At 39.5% G+C, this 21,073-nt stretch overlaps 1 protein-coding gene across 3 annotated transcripts in view; it reads left to right on the top strand.

Moving 5' to 3' along the window:
• Positions 1 to 21,073, top strand: part of KDM5A (lysine demethylase 5A) — a 118,047-nt gene that overhangs the window by 45,079 nt on the left and 51,895 nt on the right. For all 3 annotated transcript variants that reach the window (XM_008973823.6, XM_055095209.2, XM_063593252.1), the window contains exons 11-14: positions 11,955 to 12,136; positions 12,728 to 12,890; positions 14,441 to 14,560; positions 17,339 to 17,533. In XM_008973823.6, the coding sequence (XP_008972071.2) occupies positions 11,955 to 12,136; positions 12,728 to 12,890; positions 14,441 to 14,560; positions 17,339 to 17,533 (660 nt within the window). The remainder of the gene's footprint in view (positions 1 to 11,954; positions 12,137 to 12,727; positions 12,891 to 14,440; positions 14,561 to 17,338; positions 17,534 to 21,073) is intronic.

The following is a 21,073-nucleotide window of genomic DNA, read 5'->3' as shown; positions in this document are numbered from 1 at the left end:
GTTTCAGAAGGAATGGTACCAGCTCCTCTTTGTACCTCTGGTAGAATTCGGCTGTGAATCCATCTGGTCCTGGACTTTTTTTGGTTGGTAGGCTATTATTGCCTCAATTTCAGAGCCTGCTATTGGTCTGTTCAGAGATTCAACTTCTTCCTGGTTTAGTCTTGGGAGGGTGTATGTGTCCAGGAATTTATCCATTTCTTCTAGATTTTCTAGTTTATTTGTGTAGAGGTGTTTATAGTATTCTCTGATGGTAGTTTGTATTTCTGTGGGATTGGTGGTGATATCCCCTTTATCATTTTTTATTGCATCTATTTGATTCTTCTCTCCTTTCTTCTTTATTAGTCTTGCTCGTGGTCTATCAATTTTGTTGATCTTTTCAAAAAACCAGGTCCTGGATTTAATTGATGTTTTGAAGGTTTTTTGTGTCTCTCTGTCTTTCAGTTCTGCTCTGATCTTAGTTATTTCTTGCCTTCTGCTAGATTTTGAATTTGCTTGCTCTTGCTTCTCTAGTTCTTTTAATTGTGATGTTAGGATGTCCATTTTAGATCTTTCCTGCTTTCTCTTGTGGGCATTTAGTGCTATAAATTTCCCTCTACACACTGCTTTAAATGTGTCCCAGAGATTCTGGTATGTTGTGTTTTTGTTCTCATTTGTTTCAAAGAACATCTTTATTTCTGCCTTCATTTCGTTGTTTACCCAGTAGTCATTCAGGAGCAGGTTGTTAAGTTTCCATGTAGTTGTGCGGTTTTGATTTGAGTTTCTTAATCCTGAGTTCTAATTTGATTGCACTGTGGTCTGAGAGACAGTTTGTTATGATTTCTGTTCTTTTTCATTTGCTGAGGAGTGCTTTACTTCCAATTATGTGGTCAATTTTAGAATAAGTGCAATGTGCTGAGCAGAATGTATATTCTGTTGCTTTGGGGTGGAGAGTTCTGTAGATGTCTATTAGGTCTGCTTTTTGCAGAGCTGAATTCAGGTCCTGGATATCCTTGTTAACCTGTGTCTCATTGATCTATCTAATATTGACAGTGGGTTGTTAAAGTTTCCCATTATCATTGTGTGGGAGTCTAAGTCTCTTTGTGGGTCTCTAAGGACTTGCTTTAGGAATCTGGGTGCTTCTGTATTGGGTGCATATATATTTAGGATAGTTAGCTCTTCTTGTTGAATTCATCCCTTTACCATTATGTAATGGCCTTCCTTGTCTCTTTAGATCTTTGTTGGTTCAAAGTCTGTTTTATCAGAGACTGGGATTGCAACCCCTGCTTTTTTTTTGCTTTCTATTTGTTTGGTAGATCTTCCTCCGTCCCTTTATTTTGAGCCTGTGTGCGTCTTTGCACGTGAGATGGGTCTCCTGAATACGGCACACTGATGGGTCTTGACTCTTTTTCCAATTTGCCAGTCTATGTCTTTTAATTGGGGCATTTAGCCCATTTACATTTAAGGTTAATGTTGCTATGTGTGAATTTGATCCTGTCATTATGATGTTTGCTGGTTATTTTGCCCATGAATTGATGCAGTTTCTTCACAGCATTGATGGTCTTTTCAATCTGGCTTGTTTTTGCAGTGGCTGGTACCAGTTGTTCCCTTCCATGTTTAGTGCTTCCTTCAGGAGCTCTTGTAAGGCAGGCCTGGTGGTGACAAAATCTCTCAGCATTTGCTTGTCTGTAAAGGATTTTATTTCTCCTTCACTTATGAGGCTTAGTTTGGCTGGATATGAAATTCTGAGTTGAAAATTCTTTTCTTTAAGAATGTTGAATATTGGCCCCCACTCTTTTCTGGCTTGTAGGGTTTCTGCCGAGAGATCCACTGTTAGTCTGATGGGCTTCCCTTTGTGGGTAACTTGACCTTTCTCTCTGGCTGCCCTTAACACTTTTTCCTTCATTTCAACGTTGGTGAATCTGACAATTATGTGTCTTGGGTTTGCTCTTCTCAAGGAGTATTTTTGTGGTGTTCTCTGTATTTCCTGAATTTGAATGTTGGCCTGCCTTGCTAGGTTGGGGAAGTTCTCCTGGATAATATCCTGAAGAGTGTTTTCCAACTGGGTTTCATTCTCCCCATCACTTTAAGGTACACCAATCAAATGTAGATTTGGTCTTTTCACATAGTCCCATATTTATTGGAGGCTTTGTTTGTTTCTTCTTACTCTTTTTTCTCTAACCTTGTCCTCTCACTTTATTTCATTAATTTGATCTTCAATCACTGATACCCTTTCTTCCACTTGATCGAATTGGCTATTGAAGCTTGTGCATGTGTCATGAAGTTCTCGTCCCATGGTTTTCAGCTCCATCAGGTCATTTAAGGTCTTCTCTACACTGTTTATTCTAGTTAGCGATTTGTCTAATCTCTTTTCAAGGTTTTTAGCTTCCTTGCGATGGGTTTGAACATCCTCCTTTAGCTCGGAGAAGTTTGTTTTTACTGACCTTCTGAACCCTACTTCTGCCAACTCATCAGTCATTCTCCATCCAGCTTTGTTCCATTGCTGGCAAGGAGCTGCCATCCTTTGGAGGAGAAGAGGCGCTCTGATTTTTAGAATTTTCAGCTTTTCTGCTCGGGTTTCTCCCCATCTTTGTGGTTTTATCTACCTTTGGTCTTTGATGTTGGTGATCTACAGATGGGGTTTTGGTATAGATGACCTTTTTGTTGATGTTGATACTATTCCTTTCTGTTTGTTAGTTTTCCTTCTAACAGTCAGGACCCTCAGCTGCAGATCTGTTGGAGTTTGTTGGAGGTCCATTCCAGACCCTGTTTGCCTGGGTATCACCAGTGGAGGCTGCAGAACAGCAAATATTGCTGCTTGATGCTTCCTCTGGAAGCTTCGTCCCAGAGTGGCAGCTGTCTATATGAAGTGTCTGTTGGCCCCTACTAGGGGTGTCTCCCAGTTAGGCTACATGAGGGTCAGGGACCTACTCGAGGAGGCAGTCTGTCCATTCTCAGAGGTGAAATGCCGTGCTGGGAGAACCACTGCTCTCTTCAGAGCTGTCAGACAGGGATGTTTAAGTCTGCAGAAGTTGTCTGCTGCCTTTTGTTCAGCCATGCCCTGCCCAGAGGGGTGGAGTCTAGAGGCAGTAGGCCTTGTTGAGCTGCCGTGGGCTCCACCCAGTTTGAGCTTCCAGGGTGCTTTGTCTACCTACTCAAGCCTCAGCAATGGTGGACGCCCCTCCCCCAGCCAGGCTGCTGCCTCAGCAGATTGATCTCAGACTGCTGCGCTAGCAGTGAGCAAGGCTCTGTGGGTGTGGGACCTGCGGAGCCAGGCATGGGAGAGAATCACCTTGTCTGCCAGTTGCTAAGACCTTGGGAAAAGCGCAGTATTTGGGCGGGAGTGCCTCGTTTTTCCAGGTAGTCTGTCATGGCTTCCCTTGGCTAGGAAAGGGAAATCCTCTGACCCCTTGTTCTTCCAGGGTGAGGTGATGCACGCCCTGCTTCAGCTAGCCCTCTGTGGGCTGTACCCACTGTCCAAGCAGTCCCAGTGAATGAACCAGGTATCTCAGTTGGAAATGCAGAAATCACCCGTCTTCTGCGTTGAGCACGCTGGAAGCTGTAGGCCGGAGCTGTTCCTATTTGGCCATCTTCGAACGCCCCTCCCCAGGTTTTTTTTTTTTTTTTTTAAATCACATTTTAGGCCAGGCACGGTGGCCCATGCCTGTAATTCGAGCCCTTTGGGAGGCCGAGGCAGGTGAATCACTTGAGGTCAGTAGTTAGAGACCAGCCTGGCCAACATGGTGAAACCCTGTCTCTACTAAAAAAAATACAAAAATTAGCTGGGCGTGGTGGCGCTTGCCTGTAATCCCAGCTACTCTGGAGGCTGAGGCAGGAGAATCACTTGAACCTGGGAGGCGGAGGTTGCAGTGAGCCGAGATCATGCCACTGCACTCCAGCCTGGGCGACAGAGCAAGACTCTGTCTCCAAGAGGAAAAAAAAATCACATTTTATTGGTAGGTCCAGAAATAAGTTTCCTTCAACACCCGAGTGGGTAGATTGTCAAATATGTGTTTAAAGTGTAACATATACATACAGTTCTATCACGTAGGAGATGACCTGTATTTGTAAAGCTGAATTGAGATGGTAATTCATTTCTTTTCTCTTTACTTTGATTCTTGACACTTTTTCTTTCCCCCTATAATTGGCAATAATTAATCTCCTATTAAAAGAGTTGCACATGATAAAAAAAGTTGCATAGTACAGAGGATATATAAATAAAAGTATAGCCCCTGTAGCTTTATTATGGTTACCGTTTGCTTGGTGTATCTTTTTCCATTCTTTTATTTTGAAGCTGTTTGTGTCTCAGAATCTGAAGTGTGTCTCTTGTAGATAGCATATAGTTGGATCTTGCTTTTTTTCCTAAGCTGACAGTTGCTTTTTGATTGTTTAGTCTGTTTACGTTTAATGCAATTATTGCTATGGTTGATTTATGTCTCCCATTTTGCTGTTTTCTGTGTCCCATGTCTTTTTTTCCCCCCATTTCTCTCTCTCTTTTTTTTTTTTTGGAGACAGAGTCTTGCCCTGTTGCCTGGCTGGAGTACAGTGGCACCATCTTGGTTCACTGCAGCCTCCACCTCCCAGGTTCAAGCAGTTCTCCTACCTCAGTCTCCTGAGTAGCTGGGATTACAGGTGCCCACTACCACGCCCAGCTAATTTTTGTATTTTTAGCAGAGATGAGGTTTCACCATGTTGGCCCAGCTGGTCTCGAGCTCCTGACCTCGTGATTCGCTCACCTTGGCCTCCCAAAGTGCTGGGATTAGAGATGTAAACCACCACACCCAGCCTCCATTTCTCTATTATGGCCTTTTGGTGTTAGCTATTTTTAGTTATAACAATCTAATTATTCTGGTTTTTTTGGCTGTGTGTTTGTGATTTAGTTTTTAGTGTTATTTGGTTCTATCCTCATGTTACTGATTTTTTTTCCCCTCTTGTCATGGTAGACCACAAGTTAGGATAACAAAGTTAGGATAATATTGATTAGAGAATAGACTTTGGGATTTACCAAGGGAGAAAGAGAATGATTATAACAGGATGGAGAACCTAGATTATATGGGGATGGTTTTTATAGGAACAGTTCAGTGTTGGAATGTATACATGTTTAATGTCACTGAATTTTAAACCTGTTTGTATAAGTATCTATAAAGAAATGTATCAGCCTGAATGTCTTCACACCCTTCCATTGGCAAATGGAAGGTAGTGATCTCATTATTAGAGAGAGACTTCATTTTTTAGCTTTTGCCTTTTTCTGAATTTTCTGTTCTGAATTTTTAAATTGTTCTTGAGCAGATATTTACATTTTCTAAGGTTTTACAGATCACAGAATTTTTAAAGATTATTTTGTATCAACCCTAAGTAACTAATATTAAGAATGTAAATAGTAATCCTGCCTCCATTATTGAATTTTGTATGAATTTTATGAAAACATACTCATTTATCTATTTCTGCTTTTACTCCAACTTCATGTAAGAATGTGGAGACATGCAGGCTTATAACCGTGTGTTTGTTAGATAGGAGCAGCTTTTGACCTTGATAGTGATTATTAGATGGATGGTCTATGCATGTTTTGTTCCTGGCTGTTTGATGTTTTCTGTTGTTGAGTAACATATTACTTTTAACCTTAGTGGCTGAATAACAAATATTCATTATCTCATAGTTTCTGTGGGTCAAGCATTTGTGCTAATGGTAACTTTTTTTTTTTTGAGATGGAGTCTCGCACTGTTGCCTGGGCTAGAGTGCAGTGGCACGATCTCAGCTCACTGCAACCTCTGCCTCCCGGGTTCAAGTGATTCTCTTGCATCAGCCTCCCTAGTAGCTGGGATTACAGGCACCCACCACCATGCCCAGCTAATTTTTTGTATTTTTAGTAGAGACAGGGTTTCACCATGTTGGCCAGGCTGGTCTCGAACTACTGACCTCATGATTTGCCCGCCTTGGCCTCCCAAAGTGCTGGGATTACAGGCGTGAGCCACCGTGCCCGACCGATAATGATAGTTTTTTAATGATACTTCTAGCTTGGAGTCTCACATGAGGTTGCCATGGGATACAGTCTCTTCAAGGCTTGGCTGGGGCTAATGGATTTGCTTTCAAAATGGCTCACTCACAGGTTGTTGCCAGGAGGCCTCAGCTTCTAGCTATGTAGGCCTCTACATAGGGCTTTTGAGAGCCAGATGGAGTCGCAGTGTCTTTTATAACCCAACTTCAAAAGTCAGACTTTTTGGCCAGGTGCAGTGGCTCACACCCATAATCCTAGCACTTTGGGAGGCTGAGGCAGGTGGATCTTTTGAGTCTAGGAGGTCCAGAATATCCTGGGAGCAACATGGTGAAACCCTGTCTCTACAAAAAATACAAAAATTAGCTGGGTGTGGTGGCACACGCCTGTAGTTGGAGCTGCTTGTGAGGCTGAGGTGGGAGGATCACTTGAGCCTGGGGAGGTTGAAGCTGCAGTGAGCTGTGATCGTGCCACTGCACTCCAGCCTGGATGGCAGAGTGAGATCCTGTCTCAAAAAAAAAAAAAAAAAATCAGACTTCTTAATATCTGCAATATCTTATTGGTTACATAGGTCAGTCCCCTTTGGTGTAGGTGGAGGTTATACAAGGTTCTGAATTTCAGGAGATGAGAATCATTGGTGTTGGAGGGTGTATTGGCTGGCTGCCTGTATTATTTTTTATGTAACATAGGTGTTTGCACAGCTGGCCTAGTATAACTTTTATTTGTCTTCCAACTGTGACTCTTTGAGTTAAGTAATTGTTTTTGGATTAACTTGTTGGAATTATTTTGCTAAATGTCCTAAGTTTAAAACTTTTCTCTTTTTAGTTTTAAATAGATCGAAACATTGATTCCCAGGCATTAAAGACATCAACCAAAGTATTAAGAGACAGGCAGTGAAGCCTTTTGTTGACTGGGTTGCAGATTTGCTGTTTATTCTCTAAGCAAAAATGTTTTACTCAGGACTCTGTTTTTGTTATAAGATGATAGGAGAGAACCCATTTATGACAAAAGGATTTTAGGGACTAATTAGACAAGGTGTATGAAATTTTCAAACTTTTTATACTTTATATAAATTTATTACTCTCTGAAAGTTACTCTGGTAAAATAGCAGATAACTACCAGCTTTTCACTGGGAATTATACATTTGTGTTGAGCTTCTGTGATATGAGTTACCCTTTTGGTATCTGGTAACACACCTCTCTGGTATCTTTTTTTTTTTTTTGAGATGGGGTTTCGCTCTTGTTGCCCAGGCTGGAGTGCAATGGTGTGATCTCGGTTCACCACAACCTCTGCCTCCCGGGTTCAGGCGTTTCTCCTGCCTCAGCCTCCCGAGTAGCTGGGATTACAGGCACGCACCACCACGCCCGGCTACTTTTGTATTTTAGTAGAGATGGGGTTTCTCCATGTTGGTCAGGCTGGTCTCGAACTCCCAACCTCAGGTGATCTGCCCTCCTTGGCCTCCCAAAGTGTTAGGATTATAGGTGTGAGCCACTGCGCCTGCCGGAAGTTGTGTCTTATGAATATAGTGTGCTCTACCAACAGGGCTTCTGAGAAGTAAAAGTAAGTATAGGACTTGAAATGTTGGAAAGATTTTTTTCTGCTTGTCCTCCTTGTTCCGTATTGTCATTGACTAAATTTTGTTAATTCATTTTTAAAGCTTTCTATAGGATAGGACTCTTTGCATTCCCACTACAGCCATTCTTGCTTAGGTCCTTATCACATGTTGAGATGATACTGTGGTTGTATATCGATGTTGTATGACTACAGTATCATCTTGTATTGGCTGTCTCCAAGACCATTCCCAGGTTCAGTGATGTTCAGGGAGGACTCATGCTTATGATTTATTACAGTGAAATAATTCAAAGCAAAATCAGCAAAGGGAAACAATGCATGGGCAAAGTCTAGAGTAAACCAGGCACAGGCTTCCAAGGGTATTCTCTCAGTGGGGTTACATAGGGTGTGCTTAATCACACCAGTAACAAATTATGGCAACACATGTAAAGTGTTTAGTGCTTTACATGTGTATTTATTAGATACTCAGTGCCGAAGGCTTTTATTGGGGCCTAGTGACATGGGCACCCTTTGTGAATCACATACCAAAATTCCAAACTCCTAGAAGGAAAGCAGGAGTTCGGCATAAACCACATTGTACAAATAGTCTGGGGCACTGTGAGCCACTCTTATCATTTAGGGGAAGTTTTATATTAGTGTAGGGAATTGTTACCATTCAAGTGTCTAGATGCCAGCCATGGGCCAAACTTTTAGTAGGCCTTTCAAAGGACACCAGTCTCAGGCCTGCTGTGTTTAACTCCTTTGTGCATACTGCTGCTCTCTGCAGTCTCTCTAATATATTGCTTTCACTTAACATTTAAAGATTGATGGGTCAGTGGGAATTTATTATGCAATTTTGTCTACTTTTGTTTACATTTGAAATTTTACATAATTAAAAGTTTAGAAATAGGCTGGGCACGGTGGCTCATGCTTGTAATCTCAGCACTTTGGGAGGTCAGGGCGGGCAGATCACTTGAGGTCAGCAGTTTGAGACCAGCCTGGCCAACATGGTGAAACCCCGTCTCTACTGAAAACACAAAAATTAGCCGGGCATGGTGGCAGGTGCCTGTAATCCCAGCTACTCGGGAGGCTGAGGCAGGAGAATCGCTTGAACCCAGGAGGTGGAGGTTGCAGTGAGCTGAGATTGTGCCACTACATTCCAGCCTTGGCAACAGTGAGACTCTGTCTCAGAAAAAAAAAAAAAAAAAAAAAAGTTTAGAAATATTTGATTCTATGTTTATCATATTGTTTCGTTTTTCAAAACTTTTGTTTCCCTTTTGCATATAGGATAAATCTCAGATTCTCAGTCCAAAACTTAAGATTAAAGATCTCATCTTTTTTTCTAATGTTATTTCCTGTGTTTTTGAGTATGACTCTTCCATTCTGCCTTTTCACCAGCTAGACTAGTATATTCTCTCTGTAATTTACCTTTTACATTCTTGTAGCTCTTCCTCCTAGAATGTTTATTCAAATCTTATCTATCCTTCAAAGCTCAACACAATTTCTTCCTTGCTGTGAAGTTTTCCTAACAATCTTTATTAGTCCATTCTTGTACTGCTATAAATAAATACTCGAGGCTGGGTAATTTATAAAGAAGAGAGGCTGTACAGGTTCCACAGGCTGTACAGGTAGCATGGCTGAGGAGGCTTCGGGAAACTTTCAATTATGGCAGAAGGTGAAGGCTAAGCAGGCACGTCTTACATGGCCAGAGCAGGAGGAAGAGAGAGAAGCGGGAGTTGCCCCACACTTTTAAACAACCAGATCTCGTGAGAACTCACTATTGTGAGAACAGCAAGGGGGAAATCTGCCCCCATGATCCGGTCACCTTCCACCAGGTCCCTCCTCCAACATTGGGGATTCCAATTCAACATGAGATTTGGGTAGGGACACAAATCCAAACCGTATCACAATCCAAACCCATGATGATCACTGTTTTATTGTCCTCTGAAGAACTGTATTTTCTCTTCTATATGTATTTGGAATTTTATATATGTTACCTTGTATTGTAACTTTTTTTTTTTTTGAGATGGAGTCTCGCTCTGTTGCCCAGGCTGGAGTGCAGTGATGCAATCTTGACTCACTGCAACCTCCACCTCCTGGGTTCAAGCACTGCCTCAGCCTCCTGAGTATCTGGGGCCACAGGCATGCACCACCACGCTTGGCTGATTTTTGTATTTTTACTAGTGATGGGATTTCACAGTGTTGGCCAGTCTGGTTTCGAACTCCTGACCTCAAGTAATCCACCAGCTTCGGCCTCCCAGTGTTCTTTTTGTTTGTAGACCTTGTCTCTTCAATGAAATTCACTATTTTTCAGCCAGCCAGCTGACCAACCAATCACAAAACATATTGAGTAATAACCTGTTGAGATTCTTTTATTTCCTTTTTTGTTAGCCTGTTGAACTTTAGGAATAGATCTCTTTGTCATTTCTTATTGGAATTCTTAGTTAAACCTGTGTTGGACTTTGTTATTCCATCCTCTGTGACTTTTTTTTTTTTTTTTTAGTGAGACAGGGTCTCATTCTGTCTTTCAGGCTGGAGTGCAGTGGCATGATCTCGGCTCACAGCTTCAATCTCCCGGGCTCATGGGATCCTCCCACCTCAGCATCCCTAGTAGCTGGAACTACAGGCGCACGCCACCACGCCTGACTAATTTTTGTGTTTTTTGTAGAGATGGGGTCCCGCCATGTTGACCAGGCTGGTCTCAAATTCCTGGGCTGAAGTCATCTGCCTGCCATGACCTCCCAAAGTGCTGAGATTACAGGCATGAGCCACCATGCCCAGCTTCTCTCTATTTTTTTTTTTTTTTTTTTTTTGAGATGAAGTATTGCTCTTGTTGCCCAGACTGGAGTGCAATGCCACGATCTCGGCTCACTGCAATCTCTGCCTCCCGGGTTCAAGTGATTCTCCTACCTCAGCCTCCCCAGTAGCTGGGATTACAGGTGCCTGCCACCATGCCCAGCTAATTTTTTGTATTTTTAGTAGAGACAGGGTTTCACTATGTTGGCCAGGCTGGTCTCAAACTCCTGACCTCAGGTCATCTACCCACCTCACCCTCCCAAAGTGCTGGGATTACAGATGTGAGCCACCGTGCCCAGCCCGCCTCTCTGTGACTCTTAATTACAGTTTGATAGTTTATATATTTCTGTGCTGCATTATAGATAATCTCCTCAAACATGTCTTCTAGTTCACAAATTCTCTTTAGCTTTGTCATTGGTTCTTTAACTTCTTACCTTGAGGGTTTTTTATTTTTAACTTGTATTACAGAAACTTCTAAACAGTAAGCACAATAATGACCCTACCCCCACCCCTGCCAGTTCCTGACATCCACATTCCGTTATCAACTTTTTAATAGCAGATTCTCATATCTGCTTCTGCATTCAATCTGTTATGATAGCACATACCATCTTTCCCCTGGAAAACTCACACTGTACTCCTGCAAAAATGTAAGTGAAAAAGGCAAATAATGTCTTAGAATTATTGTGAAAATAGTTTGACTTAGTGGATCCTCTGGATCCCATTTTGAGAACTGCTCTCCATAAGGATGATAAGCACTTTAAGTCACAGCCTCATATGGCTGCAGAGATGGATGTTTCAAAGTCCTTCTCCAGTGCCAATATCCAAGTAGAAGCCCCTGTGAAAACTCTTGGAACAGCTTCCTTTTTCATTATGGCTTGCTTCCACTCTGTTTCCAGAAACTGGGAATTCCCTTTTCTTTTGGGTTCACCTATGAAGTTTTTTTGGTTATTGTTATAATTTATCCAGTATTTCTAGGTGTGTTTGTATAATGGTTAGGAGTGATGGTGGTGACTTTCTGCATCCTGTCAGTCTTATTGTTATAATTTATCTGGTATTTCTAGGTGTGTTTGTATAATGGTTAGGAGTGATGGTAGTGACTTTCTGCATCCTGTCAGTCTTATTGTTATAATTTATCCGGTATTTCTAGGTGTGTTTGTATAATGGTTAGGAGTGATGGCGGTGACTTTCTGCATCATGTCAGTCTTCATTGTTGTCACAGGTTCAGGATTATGTATATTATATTTTGTCTTTACAGTATCTAGCACCATTCTATCAATATAGTAGTAAACATTTTAGGAAATTATGCTACTGGCTATAAAATAGAAATAGTGATGTTGTATTAAGATGGGTCTCATACTGTTTTCCTGATTGGCTGGAGAATAACAAGAATTGCTCATGTGCTTTGGAGTAAACCAGAGGTATCTGAAATAAAGGGAAATCTAAATAGAACATAGACAGAAGGTAGGATTAAATGTTTAGTTATATGAGTTACATGTAGTAGATAGCAAAGAGCACAGATTGTATGCACTAGACTATTATAAATATTATAAAAAAATTTTTCTGGGAAGACTCCCTTGGCATTTCTATTGAGCACTTTTCATTTCTGATCTTTCATTTACAGTTTTTTCTTCTCTTATAGGAATATGCACTTTCTGGTTGGAATTTGAATAACATGCCTGTCCTGGAACAGTCTGTTCTTGCACATATTAATGTGGACATCTCTGGTATGAAAGTGCCGTGGCTCTATGTGGGAATGTGCTTCTCTTCTTTTTGCTGGCACATTGAGGATCACTGGAGTTATTCCATCAACTACTTGCACTGGTATGTACAGTCTAAAATACAGCATGCATGAACTCTACTAAAGTCTAGTGGATTAATGATGCTAGGTTTTTGATCTTTAAGGTTTATAGACAGAAGTATATTTAAGGTTTGAATAATTTCTAGCCTTGGCCTATTTCTTTGGGTAGTAAAATTGAACTCAGTGAAGCTATTTAGAAGTATCCTAGAGAGCACTGACTTATTTTGATCATTGTGGGGATAATTGAAATGTCCATTATTCACATGGACCTCTGAATCAAGGTCATGTGTCAGCATCCTTTGGGACAGTGCTTACTTTTCATATAGTGTCTTTCCCGTTTGAAGGTGTTTTCACTGATCCGCCTTACAGAGTTCATGTGCTGAGTTGCTTTTTTAATTGTGGTGATAAGTTTGTATCTGCCTATACATACTACTATTTACTTACCTCCTATTGTGAACAACAGCACAGGTTTATAAGATGGTTGCCAGAATTCAGGGCATATAATCTGACCATGGAATAAGACAAGTTAATTATAATTTGGTGGATTGGAATCAGATACCCTAGCCTCATTGGTACCATGTTCTGCCTAGCTAAACAGTTACTTCTTTTGCTAGGGGGGAGCCAAAGACATGGTATGGTGTGCCATCTCATGCTGCAGAGCAACTGGAGGAGGTGATGAGAGAGCTGGCCCCTGAGTTATTTGAATCCCAGCCTGATCTTCTGCATCAGTTAGTCACCATCATGAACCCCAACGTGCTAATGGAGCATGGTGTGCCTGTGAGTCTTTTGGTGTCTTCCTTCAGTTGTTTGTTTGTTTGTTTGTTTTTTCTTTTTTTTTTTTTTTTTTGAAACAGGGTCTTGCTCTGTTGCCCAGGCTGGAGTGCAGCGGCACGATGATTGCTCACTGCAGCCTCAGCCTGCTCAGCTCAAGCAGTTCTCCTGCCTCAGCCTAATGAGTAGCTGGGACTATAGGAGCACACCACCACCCCCGGCTAATTGTTGTATTTTTTGTAGAGACGAAGCCTTATTGTGTTGCCCAGGTTGGTCTCGAACTCCTGAGCTCAAGCAGTCTTCCCACCTCGGCCTCCCAAAGTGTTGGGATTACAGGTGTGAGCCACTGCACCCAGCCAGTATTTTTAATTTAAAGTTATTTTAGCTTTTGATTAGATAGAATCACAACATATGCTTTGTTTTGTAACTAGAAATGAGTCATATCATCTTTAAGCCAAATTAGAATTTGTACTCTGCAGGGAACAACTTTTATCTGATTAAGAAGGGGAGTGTTAAAGTATGAATCATTCTTTATGTACAGCTACCTATTCATATAACCTTCTTTTTTCAGTAAATATTACATCCTACTTTGAACAAAAATCTCATATTCTTTGTTATCCCTATTTAACCAAAGCACAGGTATTTTAAGTGGTGGCTCTAATCACTAATAAGGATGCTTATCCTAATAACTAATCACTAATAAGGATGCTTATCCTAATAACTAATAACCAATAAGGATGCTTATCCTAATAACTAACAACTAATAAGGATGCTTATCCTAATAACTAATCACTAATAAGTTTGCTTATCCTTATTTTCTCATGTAAAGATTTCTTAGCTTTTAATACATGAGATAATGAAATAAAAATATACTGCAAATACCTTTTTCACTTTTCAACCTAAGTTTGAAGATGTTTCTCAAATTCAAGCTAATGCCTGATAAAGTATAAATTTAACAAGTTTACTATAGATAATCAAATATTCATCATAACCTTAAAGAGAAAGTAGATTAACATTTATAATGTTACTTTGTTTTTAAAGAATAAATTTATACCAGAATCTGAGACTTTTCAAGAGACATACAGTATTATTGTAAAACAAAGTGAGATTTCAGGAAAACTGATTTTGGGGACATCTCATTGGGGATGTCTCATATGCCATGTGAGTTAATTTAGTTAGTTCCAAAAAATTATCCAAAAGTAGTAGGAAATTCTATTCTTTGCCACTATTTACGATACAAGAATAAAACAAATTCTCTAAATTGTAAAAATTGTATCAGTTTAAGAAACTTGTAGCTCGTTGAGAGTAATGTTTTTTTCTTTGAGAATTTCTTTTGGTTGCTAATTCTTGTCATGAATTATAATCTATTATCAGTGACTATTTTAAGAAGGTAGAATTCTGGCTATTTCTGATATCATTTTCTGATACGTGTAACTTAATGCTTTATTGTTTTCAGTTTTAGAAAATGCATCTGAAATTATCTAATAAAATCTGTCTTCCTCTGTTTGTTATTTTTATTTTTTATTTTTGTATCCCTGTTCCCAATTTGCATTTAGGTGTACAGGACCAATCAGTGTGCTGGCGAGTTTGTTGTGACATTTCCTCGTGCCTATCACTCTGGATTTAACCAGGGCTACAACTTTGCTGAAGCTGTGAACTTCTGTACTGCTGACTGGGTCTGTTCTATAGCAAGTGGCTGTTGTACGTCTACTAACCCCCCTATAAATATAAAGCAGCTTAGTTGCCATAGTTGCTTAGCTGGGCTCAGGGTCGGGTTCATCAGTATTTTAGTGGAGACCGGAGTGGCTATTGTAGTTTAGAAAGCTAAGTAGATTTCCATCACATTTTTTATTTTGAAGATTTTATAGTTCTTCTTACCCATTTATTATTTTCCTCATTCTGTTTGAACTTGCTTCCTTCACTTCCATTCTATTCCTTCACTTTCCCCTTCCCCCATTTCCTTCTTTTCTTCCTTTCCTTCTCTCCTTTGCTTTCCTTCTTTCCTTTATTTTGACTCCCTCCCTTCTGGTCAGGTGCTCAGAAGAGAGAGACTGTTTGAACTTATAAATGGTCAGTCGATTCTTTCTGAATCCTTCTTTTCTAAGGGAAGACACAGGTTGGTGCAAAAGTAATAGTGGCTTTTGCCATTGAAGATAAAGGTTGGTGCAAAAGTAATTGCAGTTTTAAACCCACAGCTAATTTTGCACCAACCTGTAGTTTTTTTAGCCTTTGCTTTCTCTGAGCATTTTGGGACTTATTAAGGTGATCAGGCTTATACAGATAATTTCAAGTATTCTACCATATTTTCAAATACGTAGCTCTGTGATTTTTACAAATTCCTTAATTTTTTTTTCTGATAGACAACTAGGTGATTTTACTAGTCTTGTCATTTTATGTTTTTTCTGTTCCTTTTTTTAATTTTAAAAGAGTATAATATTGAGATCTCTGCGCTATACTTTTATGTAAATGATAATGCTAGGTAATTGCTATTTTGCTTTTGTATGAAGTAGATAATCAAAAAGTATTTAGTGGCTGTTATGTTGTTTGGGAGAAGACTATACAGTATATTTATGATACACACTGACTTTATTTTCTTGTATTGGTGCTGTTTTTGTTGCTTCTGTTAACATTTTGGGGGAAATCCTTTAATGTTTTCTGCTGGCACCTTAATTTATTAAATTCCATGATTAACCATATAGAGATTGTTTTTGTTTCCTTTGCTAATGAGTAAAATGATACAATGAATAGTCTTACTTGCTCCAGTAATTTTGAACTTTTTTCTTATTAGGCTTTGGAAACAGCATAATTTAGCAAGAACAAGACTAGGCTTAGGATTTTGCCTTGGGCTTGAGCTCTGTTTCTAAACATTCAATCAGCATTTATTGAGTGTTTATGATACATGGTAATTGGCTAGGTGTAGGGTAGAAAATGGGAGGATTTAGATAGGAGCTGGAGATAGTTTCTGCTGTTCCCATTCTCTCTGTTATTGGTATTTGACCTTGGGCAGCTTTTAAAATTTCATTGGGCCTAAGTTTTTTAGCTGGTATGTAAAGATGCTGATAGATTCACTTAATAACCTCAGACAAGTTAGAGGATATGTGTGGAAGCCCTTGACACTCTTTAGAAGAAGGGTGTGATATAAATTAAAAGTTATAGCAGTTTTATCTCTGGAATAAATTAATGCTACTAATGTTTATAAGTTACAATGGATAATCACTTCTATTTTATGTGGCTTCCTCACATATTATAATAGTTAAGAACTGCAAATCCCACAGTATGATTTTTTTCTTTTGCTTGTTTTTGTGTTGAGGCTCTGAGAAATTTTTAAAGAGTACGTATTTAAGATATGAAAGAGTTGTGTGTTGTTAATAGACAAAATAATTGCTAATCATAAGATATATATATATATATATACACACACACACACACTTTTTCCTTTGGAAAGTTTTTTCTTTGAAGAGTATAGAAACACTGCATAATTCAGACATAGCCTCAAATTTTCTTTGCTTTCTCTGATTCCTTTCTGCCTTTCTCAAACTGTAGATGAATTCTAAAAGGCTCTTAAAGGTCCATTTTCTTATTTTTTCTCTTTTATATTACAAATCCAAACAAAACTCCTTTATCCAAGTTCTTCTGCCTGAGCATAGGAAAGAAGTTGAAGTTGGAGTGCGTATATACGTGTAGGGCATAGCTATTGTTGTAATTTGGTTTGTAGCTTGATAATTATGGAAATTTTCAAAATTTATTTTAAAGACTGTAACTGTTCATTTATGAAAAGTGATCAGTTATTTATTTCACTGTTAGGGAAATAAACTATATAATTTTATAATTTCACTTTGAATTATCTTTCTGCCAGACTTGTTTTTAAAATAATTTCTAGATGCTAAAATCTAAATCGTCCTTTGTTTTGGTTTTTGCAAAAAAAACTAAATGTCAGCCAATGTGGATTGCTTAAGTATTACTTTTTCCCCTTTCCTATTTTTTTCTTTTTTTTTTCTTCTAATAACATCTGTTCTTTTTGTTCTATGGAAATTCGAGTGCTGAATACTTCCACTTAACCCTTTTTGGCCTGAACTTATTTAATTATTTATTTTTACAATATTTTTCTTTTTCTTGTAAGGGCAGGCTCATGTTAAACTGGTCTAAAAGAGTTTGCTGCCTCAGTTATATACCAAAGAACTCCTTCTTGATATACAATAAATAGAAAATTAGCAGTTTAGGCCAGAAATTTAGCATCTCAGATTATGGGAATTTTCAGTGGGAAAGCCTTTGAAATTCTGGCTGGGTCTTACAGGGTTAATATTTACAGTTAATAGAATATTGCCTCTTTATATTTAAATGGATTTGGTATTCTGTCTTCTTTCTAATAAAAGGGAGGACCTGGAGGGTAAGTAGTGGTTCTGTGCTGGGATATGTTATAAGCGAGTTATTTAATTTGGAAATCTCATTTTCAGTTGCCCATTGGACGTCAATGTGTAAATCATTACCGACGCCTAAGGCGCCACTGTGTCTTTTCACACGAGGAACTCATTTTCAAGATGGCAGCAGATCCAGAATGCTTAGATGTGGGGCTGGCTGCCATGGTCTGCAAAGAATTGACTCTCATGACTGAAGAAGAAACACGATTAAGAGAGTCTGTTGTACAGATGGTGAGTTTGCTGAGCACATTTTCTATGTTTGATACTGCTTATGGGATATGCTAAATAAACCTATAGGTAGAATTTTCATCCCTTATCCCCTAGGAGTTGAGCATAAAGATCACTGATTTGGAGAAGATTTTATATTTTTATAATTGACATATTGATTTCTCCAGATTAAAAACGTTTTAGGAATCTTGTCATCTCTAGGTTTTTAAAACAAGTCCTATCAGAATTTCTTAGGTATATATTTACATTTTAAATCTTCTACATACAGTATTGTTTAAACAAGAAAATTTAAATCATTTTTTTTTCTGAGCTTTCTGTTGAATAAGTTATGTTTCTGGAAATTACAGACTGTCAGTTTGAATTAATCTTTTTCCCTCCCCTTTAAGTAATTTGATGAATAGGAAGGATGGAATAACCCCAAGGTTGGGATTTAGAATACTTAGAATAAGCTAAGCATCATCACATTGAACTGGGTAATATATGAGAAAATGTGTATCTTCAGCATCATCTTGGCCTGTTCTAATATTTCCTACATAGCTAGCTAGCTTCATTAGGTTTACACCGTGCTTCCTCCTGTTTTTGTATCATGTCACTCCTCCCTCTCTGCCTAATATTCTGCTCTGTTTTTAAAACAGCTTTGTTGAAGCATAATTGATGTGTAATAAACTACATGTGTTTAATGTGTACAATTTGATAAGTTTTGACTCTGTATATACCCATGAAACCATTGCTGCAGTCAAGATAATGAATATATCTATCACCCCTAAAAGTTTTTTCATGCCCTTATATGGTCCTTCCTTCTTGCTCTGTACCACCTTTTTGAAAGATGGGTTCTCTCTCTGTCGCCCAGGCTGGAGTGCAGTGGCACAGTCGTAGCTCACTGCAGCCTCAAACTTCTGGGCTCAAACAATCTTCCCACCTCAGCCTCTGGAGTAGTTGGGACTGCAGGTGCGTGTTACCATGTCTGTCTAATTTTTTAAATTTTTCGTAGTGGTGGAGCCTTGCTTTGTTACCTAGGCTGGTCTCAAACTCCTGGCTTCAAGCAGTCCTCCTGCCTTGGCCTCCCAAAGTGTTGGGATTACAGGCATGAGCCACCACACCTGGCCATCCTGCCCCACCTTCTTCTCCTCTTGCCCCCAATCCCCAGGAAACCACTATTCTTTCATTGCTTATTTTTTTGGAGAATTTTATTCAAATCAAACCAATACAATTTGTGCTTTTATGGTCTAATTTCTTTCACTCAGCATAATTACTTTGAGACTCAGCCATATTGTTGCATGTACTAATACTTTATTCCTTTTTATTGCACACTAGTTTTCCATTGAATAGGTGTACCACAATTTGTTTATCCTTTCACTTGTGGATGAACATTTGGATTGTTAACATTTTTTGGCTGTTAGAAATTAAATTGCTCTGGACATTTGCGTACAACTTTTTGCATGGACATATGCTTTTATTTATCTTGAGTAAATACTAGGAGTGGAATGGTTGGATCGTATATTATGTGTATGTATAATATTTTCTAAAAAACTATGAAACTGTATTCCAAAGTGGTTGTACCATTTTATATTTCCACCAGCAGTGTATAAGAAGTTCCAGTTGCCTTATATCCTCACCAACACTTGGTATAGTCTTTTCAACTTTAGACATTCTAATAAGGTTATAGTGGTATTTCATTATTTAATATTGCCACTTTATGCTTGTGTTCTCTTTTTGTTGTTTTTGAGACAGAGTCTCACTGTGTTGCTCAGGCTGGAGTGCAGTGGCACGATCTTGGCTCACTGCAACCTCCGCCTCCCAGGTTCAGCGATTCTCCTGCCTTAGCCTACCAAGTAGCTGGGATTACAGGCATGCACCACCTTGACCAGCCAGTTTTGTATTTTTAGTAGAGATGGGGTTTTACTATGTTGGCTAGGCTGGTCTCAAGCTCCTGACCTCAAGTGATCCACCCACCTTGGCCTCCTAAAGTGTTGGGATTACAGGTGTGAACCACTGTGCCCGGCCTATACTTGTATTCTTAAAATTCTTATTTTGATTATATATTTATTTAAAATGGGATTCTTTTTCTCATTGCCTAGAGTCTTTCTTTTGAATTTTGAAATTTTAAGTACATTGGTGGAGACTCATGAAATACGATTTTGTGATATGTCCTCAGTATTTCAGATTTAACCTGAATGGGGCATTATTTCCCTTGTGCTTTGATAATTTGAATGTCCCATCTCCTGATCCTCTACCATGTTTCTTTGTGCTACTTTGATCAAATTTCTCTATAGACCCTTCTTTAAACATACCTTCCACCTATGCCCTTGTTCCAGTTACTTATCCCTGCCCTTTCTTTGCATTATGAACTTGTCTTTCCTATTTTAAGAAAAGTTTTCATTTTACCTTTTACTAAGAATCTTCAGTGGTTTTCCCGTGGTCAGCAGTCTCATGTCCTCTTTATCCCTTCATTATCATTGTCATTCTGTTCCCACCATACTTTTGAAAGTCTCACAGTTCACCAGTGACACACTGTATTTCAAAATCCAATGGTTTCTTTTCTTTTTTTTTTGAGACAGAGTCTAGCTCTGTCACCCAGGCTGGAGTGCAGTGGCGCGATCTTGGCTCACTGCAAGCTCCGCCTTGCGGGTCCACGCCATTCTCCTACCTCAGCCTCCCGAGTAGCTGGGACTACAGGTGCCTGCCACCACGCCCGGCTAATTTTTTGTATTTTTAGTAGAGATGGGGTTTTGCCTTCTTAGCCAGGGTGGTCTCGATCTCCTGACCTTGTGATCCGTCCACCTCGGCCTCCCAAAGTGCTGGGATTACAGGCGTGAGCCGCCGTGCCCGGCCAAAATCCAGTGGTTTCTTTCTGTGTCTTCTATCCCCATGACCTCTTTATTGCACTATATATTGCTGCTTTTGTTTCTTTACCTAACATTTGCTCTACTGTTTTTTTAGTCTCTTTGATTGTATTTGGCCATCATTTCTAGTTCTTTCTCCTTATATCCCCAACAATGTGTGCAGGGTTCAGCCTTTGACTGTTTATTGTTGTTATTTTGTGCTGTTTATCTTGGAATTCTCATCTAAGGGTCTTAAGTCTTTCAGCTATTACCTTGTGGTTTCAGTTCTCACTTCTTAAAGTTTCCTCCTATTACATTACACACAGGAATTACTATCACTGTGAAAGAGGCTGTGTCCAGCCACTCATTTGTAATCTGTGTTTCCAACATGTGTATTGCACATTTCTATTTAGATTTTTATCATCTCAGTTTCAGCATCTGAAATAGAAAATCTCCTTCCTCTCCACCCTTCACAAACCACTTTTCTTTCCTAATTGCCTCATCTTAGTAAGCGCCAGGACCATCGTGTAAAAACTTAGTGTGATCTTGACTCATACGTTTCCTTTTTATTTTTTTGAGATGGAATCTCACTCTGCCACCCAGGTTGGAGTGCAGTTGCACGATCTCAGCTTACTGCAACCTCTGTCCCCTGGGTTCAAGTGAATCTCCTGCCTTAGCCTCCCGGGTAGCTGGGATTACAGGCGTTCACCACCTTGCCCAG

The sequence above is a fragment of the Pan paniscus genome, chromosome 10 (assembly GCF_029289425.2).
Source record: "Pan paniscus chromosome 10, NHGRI_mPanPan1-v2.0_pri, whole genome shotgun sequence".
NCBI classification, from domain to species: domain Eukaryota; kingdom Metazoa; phylum Chordata; class Mammalia; order Primates; family Hominidae; genus Pan; species Pan paniscus.
Note: the sequence above shows the minus strand (reverse complement) of the source record. Positions and strands in the feature narration are given on the sequence as shown.